Genomic DNA, 8,324 nt, shown 5'->3' with positions numbered 1-8,324 from the left:
AAAAAATAGCTGTCCGTTGCCCCACAAAATGAGGAAGGAAAAAAACAAAAACGAAAACAACATGCGAGCATTAAATTCAACGAAGGAAGAAGAAAACACATTTATCATATGGACATATAGAGATATGACCTGGGGTTAGAATGTGAAAACCCATATGGTCAAATACCATACAAGAGTTCGATTCCCCATACCAGCTTTAAAGCAAACTAACAAATTAATAAATCCACAGAAGCTGACCCTACCTGCCCTATTCCTGACCAAGGTTAAAATATCTATAACTGCATTTGACACGTGGCAAGTAAACCACAGGTTTACTCAGTGCAGTTACTCTGTAACGCGGTGGAGGTGAGGTGGTGGGGGTGGGCTGTTGTCCAACAGGAAAAAGAGACGAAAGAGAATTTGGAAAGTATGCTTCAAAAACACAAACTTTTATTAGCCAGCCCTTCACACCATTAAAACACTCCCACATACCATGGATCTCTAACAGAACAAGAACAAAAGAGAAGAAAAACACAAGTCAAAACATATACAGGAATAGAAGGAATCTGATCTGTTTTCTATTTTTTATGTTTGGTTTTGTTTGATTTGGGTCTGGTTCAGAGAGCAGAAAAATGAACTGTTTTACATGCTATGGATCTGTGAAAGAAGATAAGATTGTGAGGCGGCCTGAAACCAGTAGTATTAAGAAGACCAGTGATGATCATCATCAATCGCCTCGTGTCTCTGTCAATCATAATGGAAGGGATTCTTCAGGTATGTGGGTCTCTCCTCCACTCCCCCACCTTTTTTCTTTCTGGTGTGTGTTTGTTTGTTTGTTTTTCCTATTCTTTTAAGAGGATTTTTAGTATTTTTTGATCTTAAATTGAGCTCCAGCAATGCCAGATTAATGCATGTGTTCTAATTTTAATCTTTCATGGACCCACTTGTTTAAGACGTTAATTTGACTGAGACCCCTCTGTTTTTTCCCATCCTTTTCAGTTTTTTTTTGGGGGGGGGTTTCAATTGAGTACCTGTAATGATAGATTGATACCCATGTGTTCAAAATTTGGTTTTTCATGGGCTTGTTTGTTGAATGCGTGGATTTGACAGAGACCACTGTGTTTTTTTCCCGTGGAAGATTTTCAAGATTTTGCTGTTTTTTAATCTTAAACTGAGTTGCAGCAATGAAAGATTAGAATCCATGTATATTTTGGCTTTGTATGAGCTCATTACTCGGAGTTCTTTTGACTGTATCTCACTAGTGGATTCACCAAAATTCTGATTGAAATTATATCTATCTTTTTGCATATTTTTCTGTGTTGATATTGAAGCTCAGGGCATATATGGCCAATTTTAGCATACGTGGAACCTGTATTATTTTGGTTATCAACAGATGTATTTGACAAATCTGTTTAGGTCGTGTTGGCCCTGGTTTTGTAGGGCGGATCAAATTTGAGATTCTTTTATTGTTGGAAGGGAGAGGGAAGGCAATGAATAGATCCTCTACCTGTTTGTCCATTGCTCCTCTTTTACCTAATTCATGCGCCTTTAGGTGGAGGAATTATTCAATCTATGCATGCACCTTTAGGTCGCGGAATCTGTCCATCTATTACTTTTAGGTTTAGTGTTTCCATCTACTCTAGTTAAGAATTAGTATTCCAATTACAGTTAAAATACCAGACAGATATACCTGTGATTAAAAGTTTAATTCATAATGAACTCATGGATAGAGCTGATTTAACCCAGACCCACTTCTGAAATTTTCATTTTCTAATTAAATCTTTATGCAGAGAGTTCTGTGGCCGCTTAGTTTGTGCTCCTTAATATTTAAGCTTGGTAGAGGAATAACTGTTAAAGACATGATATTTCCATATCTCGTGTAAATGTATTATAATGCTTCTGGCAGAAGACTCTAGAATTTTTTGTCATTGTTTTGGAGTACGCTTCCTGATCCATCATCAGGAAAAGGAGAAAAGAGTTGTAACTAGTTTTAGCATAAATCAGAGTGAAACTGATAACATATATAAGAGGAATACTGATTTATTCAAGATTTAACTTAACGTGAACCTATTCAGTAAACTAATAGAAAACTTATTTGTGAATACAGCTTTTTTCCAAACATATTTATATATTTTTTAATTGTGGTCACCAACGAAGTTTGGAAGCAGTGTTATTTTTTTGTTGGAATATTGTTGTTTAACAATTCTGTGTACTATTTCATTTGTGGGTTTCATCAATTCTGAGCTTTTTGGATTATTGGAAAGAAAGGGGAGGAGTTGCTCAGATCTTTTGCCTGTTTGTTCACTGTTCTTTTGCCACATGGTGCAGATAGATTCAAGCCAAAGCCCTTTCAGGAGAGAAAACAAGACGAGCCTCTAAAGATTGCAGATCAACCTATTGCAGCTCAGACATTCCTTTTTCGAGAATTGGCTGCAGCGACAAAGAATTTCAAAGCAGATTGCCTTCTGGGTGAAGGAGGCTTTGGAAGAGTATACAAAGGGAAGCTTGAGAGTACTGGGCAGGTTATTTTAAAATCCAAATCATTTTAGATAGTTTTGGCAAAAGCAATTATCAAGTTGAAAAATAAGAAAGAATATTTTGCTTCTTAAGACATCATTTCTAGGAAGTAATCATTTATGTGGCTAGATTTCATTGATTTTTACATCCACATTTTTTTTTTATTGATCTTTATTCACATTGTATGTAGATTGTGGCCGTCAAGCAACTAGACAGGAATGGATTACAAGGAAACAGGGAGTTTCTTGTTGAGGTTTTGATGCTGAGTCTTCTTCATCATCCAAATCTTGTTAGCCTTATTGGATATTGTGCTGATGGAGATCAGAGACTTTTGGTGTATGAGTATATGCCATTAGGATCACTGGAAGACCATCTTCATGGTATAGTTCTGTAAATTACTCCTGCTTGTTTTATTTTAATGCGTGCTTAGTCTGTTGTCTGTTAGCATAAAAGTTATTACCTTTATCATTTTGTAATGGAAAAGTTTAATTTTTATGAAATAAATTAGAAGATAAACTTTAGAACAATTTGGCTTTGCAGATCTCCCGCCTGATAAGGAGGCATTAGATTGGAGCACAAGAATGAAAATAGCCACAGGTGCGGCAAGAGGGCTGGAATATCTACATGATAAAGCCAACCCTCCTGTCATATATCGTGATTTTAAATCCTCTAATATTTTGCTGGATGACGATTTTCATCCCAAATTATCTGATTTTGGACTGGCTAAACTTGGTCCTATTGGAGATAAGACACATGTCTCCACAAGAGTAATGGGAACTTATGGATACTGTGCACCAGAGTATGCCATGACAGGTCAACTGACTGTAAAATCAGATGTGTACAGTTTTGGGGTCGTTTTGTTGGAGTTAATTACAGGAAGAAGAGCTATTGACAATACTAGGCCAGCAGGGGAGCACAATCTTGTTGCTTGGGTATGTTCTATACTGCAACTGTGTAATTTATTCTTCTGTTATCATGTTTGGTTAATGAATTCTCTAATCCCAGGATAAGCAATAGAGTGAGAAAATTGATTATTTACGTGGACTTTAAGCTTGAATTGGTTTCTAGAAATCAAAGGGTTTTTTCACTGCACACATAAAATGCATCCTTTTGCATTAATGTCAAATATGTAAATTGTCTTTTTAAAAACCTTCTCTGTTCAAATTGTCCATTCTCATAGAAACTGTGAAGTATGGCATTTTGTTAATTTGCTAATTAGGTTAGCTCGATTGATTTTTTATGCACATTTTAAACCTGATACATTTCAAATGGTGGTGCAGGCAAGACCCTTGTTCAAGGACCGCAGAAAATTCCCACAGATGGCTGATCCAAGGCTTCATGGACGGTATCCTATGAGGGGATTGTATCAAGCTCTTGCTGTTGCAGCAATGTGTCTTCATGAGGAGGCAACCACACGTCCCCTGATTGGAGATGTAGTTACTGCTCTTGGTTACCTTGCATCTCAGACATATGATCCTAATGTTCATCCTGTTCAAAATGCTCGCAGTACTCCATCCACTGCACCTTCCACTCCTCCTCATGAGAAAAGAGCCAATGGGAGAAAGCATACCGATGGGTCTGATTCAGAGAAGGACAGAGGGAGTAGACATAGAAGTAACAGGCACAGGTTGGCTCATGAGGAAGGTTCCCCTGATCATCGCCCTGCTCGTCTTAGAGCATTGAATAACATGGGTGAATCTGGAGGTTCTCAAGAGGGGAGTGGTAAGGATTCAGGAGATTCTGATAGGTCTGATGGGATTAGGGATAGTCCTAAAACTACTGGGAGAGCTGCTAGAGATGTGCATAGAATTTTAGCTGTCACTAAAGATCGCGAACGAGCGGTTGCTGAAGCCAAATCATGGGGTGCAAACTGGAGGGAGAAAAACAAGGCTAATGCCAATGGTAACATGGATGGTTTTCATTGAGTCTGCTAGAGTAGCCTATGAATCTTAATTATCCAGATTTTCCTAATCCTACAACTAGTTTGGTATAAGAGATTTCAACTTTTGATCCTGATTAGAAATAGTTTATTCCACGTGTAAATCTCCATCAGTCACAGAAGCGGGAATGTTATACAACTTGCAAGATTCAAGCTTTTTCTTGAAAGTTGAACATGAATAGAGCAAGAGAAACAAGGAAGGTTTTAAGATTCTTCCAGTCCTTTTGTACAGGAGGGGATGATTATGGTCAAGCATTTATACCACTCACAGAGATTTGTAAACTAATGTGTAGTGGCATAATTTTTCCCATCCTCAAAATGACTGTTGGAGGCAACAAAATTGTTGCATTTGATTTCTTTCCATCATAGGAGTTAAAAAAAGTGATCAAGCTTTTTGCCCCTGCCTATAGGTCTTAGTTTCTACAAGGCAGGTAACTCTTTGTATGTACATATGAGCTTTTCTCAAGGGTTATAAGCAGTTTTGCCCTTTTGGGTTTTTTCAGCCCTTGAGATATTTACATTCAACATATACTGAGGTTGTTACAACCATGATCTGTGTCAGCAAGGCTTAAATTTTCTTCTTAACAGTATGTTCTTCCCAAGTTTATTTTGTGTTTGATTTCAACTAACCCTGTATTTGAATCAATATTTCAGATCACACCATTTTAGAAAATTGTCATCACCCTAATGATTAATCACAAAGTGTGGTCAGAAATGTTGATTCAAAAATTCTCATGGTTATTATCAGACGCTCTCTGATTCACTTACAAGGACTGGAAATATCTTGAGCTTAATCCATATTCATTTTGCAGAGCCTCCATCTCTGCAGAAAAACTCAGAGTATATAACATATCTTCCCAAAAGTTATGCAGCTTTTTCATTTGGATAGTAACTATCTTTTGGCAGTTTCCTAAGCTTAAATAACCACCGCATTTCAAAAATGTTTGTTGGTCAACTGCAAAATGTTCCATACATCAACTAAACTCCAATACTGACTGAATATGGTATATTTAGTTAGTGACCAATAAAAATATTCATTTTGACCTGTTATTAGAAAATTAAATTGTATATTAGGAAAATTAATACTCATTCTAGTGTCGTTTGTGATTCTTATTTTATCTGAATTGGTAAAATAAAAACCAGGAAACTTGAGTTTAGGAACAAGTAGCCCTCCTCATACATATAATGAAATTCTCTGTTGATAATACTTAAATGCATATAGCTTATACCATTTTTTTGAACTGTTGTCCCTGCACCCATACCATACACTAGCAGATAGCAGAACTCAGCCCTTCGTAAGTCCAATCTATCTGTTTAAATAAATGCCCTTATATCACAAAATTACAAATATAAACTAGCCATGAAAAAGCAATGGTACTTCAAAAACATACATGATACGTCTATGCAGCCACCTAAAATGCATTTGTTACGAAGGATACCCTAGCTATTTTTAACACTCCTTATACGCCATACATTTTAGGTGGCTGGATAGCCATGGGTTACATGATAGAACCAAAAAAAGAAAAAGAAAAAAGTTTGCCATTAGCTCTTCTTTTGTCAGGATATGTGTTTAGGTGGAAAGGGAAATCTCCATTAAGGAGAAATACTTCAATTTTTATTTGATTATTGAGGGTGAAAAACTGTGTGCTATGTATTGTATATGTGGTTTACTGCCGATGTTGCAGGAATTCCTCTTTGTAAAGAGACTGGTAGAAATGGGTCTCCTACTGTTTGACATATGATGCATTTACTTTTTAGACTTATCCGATATTCTTGACTTACACCAGTTGATGCCTGCAAATAAATTTAGGCAATTAAATAAGATAACAAGAGGCTTTAGACCTCTTGGAATCTTGACTTCCAACAGATGATACCTGCATTGGGCAATTAGATAAAGATAAACAAAAGGTATCTAATTTTGCAGTTCTAAATCCAGAAAGATAATTAAGGCACATTATCATCAGAAGACAGTTCCTTTCATGTGCACTTGAGTTTTATAATGGGCATTTAAGTTATATTATGGTGCACTACACTGGCACCATTGGGTGATCAATAATGATGTTTTTTTATCAACAATTGCTTAAGATTCTCAAATTATAAAAGTGGAATCTGTAACATAGTATCTTCTATAAATATCTGAACTTACATGTTTGAGTGTAATCACTTTATAATATACTAAATCTCTTTAGTTTTTGCACTATAAACTGAAAATATTATTTAAAACATGTGATTAGGTTTAAGCAGTTCCAATTTTGACAGTCACATTTTGGATATTGAAAGATATAAAAGATTTAAGGTATTTACATGCATAATTGCATATGCAATCTTCGTTTAATTATCAAAACTTTTTAACAATTATTTTTTGGCAATGGATTTTCGTTTAATTATCAAAACTTTTTAACAATTATTTTTTGGCAATGGATTTATGTTCAGACTTAAAAATTTGGCATGCAATCAAAGACAGTTTAAGACTTGTGCCTCTGTATCAAATAGCTAAAATGATAATGTGAGCAATAAAAAACTTTTCAACCAAAAAAAATTTCATAAAAATTTTAGTGGGAAAAATATCCTAACCATTATGTCAAATATTTTATACAAATAATTTTGAAGCAACAAATTTAACAAGCAAGTAAGCTATTCTTAATGGTAAAAGAACTTTTACTTATTACATCATATATCTTAAACAAATAGTTTAGAAATAACTAATTTTAATTAATAGCTTTTCACTAAGTCCATTGAATGTGTCACTTTTATTCAAGCTTTAATTTATTTTTTTGCTTGGTAATGGGCCAAATCGCTTTTAACCGGATTTGTGAATCAGTAAGACCACATTTTTGAGGGGCCTCATCCTCATATTTGTTTGGCTTTGAGTAGACTCCAACCCAAGACCTCCCATGTAAGAGGTTGTGTTGTGAGGTCACCCCCCAAGCTTATATTTTTTATTATTAAATTAATTATAAATAAACTATAATATATTTGAAAATCTTGTCATTTTACAAACTTAATGTTCATACAAATTTTGGCTGATATGTTTATCTTATAACTTACCTAAATGTTAGAAAATTATCTTTATAAGACTCAAAAAAATTATCGTGAGAGGAATGACAAAATATGACAGTACCAAAATGTAATCATCATAATAAATTAACAATTTACTTTTTAGAATGTTTAAAAAGTTTGTTTATAAGCAGTAAAAAAATTATCTTGATAGGAATGATAGTAAACATGTCTGTACCAAAAAATGATCATTAGAAAAAAATAACAATTTATTTTGTAGAACATTTAAAGGTGTATTCTTATGGACACGTGAATTAAGATATGACGTTGCAATTTTATAAAGCTACTTTAAAAAGTTAAAGAAAACTGTTTTAAGTTTTTAAATAATTAAGGAAGAGATGCTAATATTTATATAATCTAATTGTTTCTATTTAAAAATACTATCCAACTTTTTAATAAATTTTTATGGACCATGAAAAAGATTATATGTAATGGTGAAATCTGATTACAAGAAAAATAAGTAAAAATAAAGTTTACAACATAAAATCTTTTTATAATCCAAGATTCCAAAAAAAAAGTAATCCTATTATAAAAGTTAAATCAAAACATTTTAAATAAAAGAAATACTCAATATACTTATACTTACCTACAATCTTTTTTAATTTCTACAACATATTCATAAAAAATAAAATATTAAAACTTACAAAGAAATAAGAAAAAATATTTACGTTATATTTTCTAAAAGCTTTTGAACTTACTATTAGATTTCAAGATTTTTTGATAAAAAAACAGTCAAAACCAGGGGGCTAACCAGGGTTACACAGCAAGCCTCGAAGAGAGCATTAACAGCACATAGACAACAGCCAAACGTCAGAGTCTCAGAAACATAATC

General features: G+C 34.0%; 1 protein-coding gene across 1 annotated transcript; it reads left to right on the top strand.

Annotated features, from left to right (window-relative positions):
- The first annotated feature begins 366 nt into the window (after positions 1-366).
- On the top strand, positions 367-4,984 carry LOC131047988 (probable serine/threonine-protein kinase PBL7). The gene is made up of 5 exons (XM_057981800.2): positions 367-753; positions 2,308-2,501; positions 2,687-2,876; positions 3,037-3,428; positions 3,777-4,984. Exons 1-5 carry the CDS (start codon positions 612-614, stop codon positions 4,419-4,421), a joined length of 1,563 nt encoding a protein of 520 aa, XP_057837783.2. The 5' UTR covers positions 367-611; the 3' UTR covers positions 4,422-4,984.
- The last annotated feature ends 3,340 nt before the right edge of the window (positions 4,985-8,324 follow it).

The sequence above is a fragment of the Cryptomeria japonica genome, chromosome 10 (genome assembly GCF_030272615.1).
Source record: "Cryptomeria japonica chromosome 10, Sugi_1.0, whole genome shotgun sequence".
Taxonomy (NCBI): Eukaryota; Viridiplantae; Streptophyta; class Pinopsida; order Cupressales; family Cupressaceae; genus Cryptomeria; species Cryptomeria japonica.
The sequence above is the reverse complement of the archived record's forward strand: the minus strand, read 5'-3'. Positions and strand labels throughout refer to the sequence as shown.

What these genes read in the sequence shown, in the direction of transcription:
- LOC131047988 (XM_057981800.2), top strand. Translation starts at nt 612, where the DNA reads ATGAACTGTTTTACATGCTATGGATCTGTGAAAGAAGATAAGATTGTG. An exon ending in AGCTTGAGAGTACTGGGCAG is followed by an intron (nt 2,502 to 2,686) that starts GTTATTTTAAAA and finishes CATTGTATGTAG; the next exon opens with ATTGTGGCCGTCAAGCAACT. An exon ending in ACTGGAAGACCATCTTCATG is followed by an intron (nt 2,877 to 3,036) that starts GTATAGTTCTGT and finishes TTGGCTTTGCAG; the next exon opens with ATCTCCCGCCTGATAAGGAG.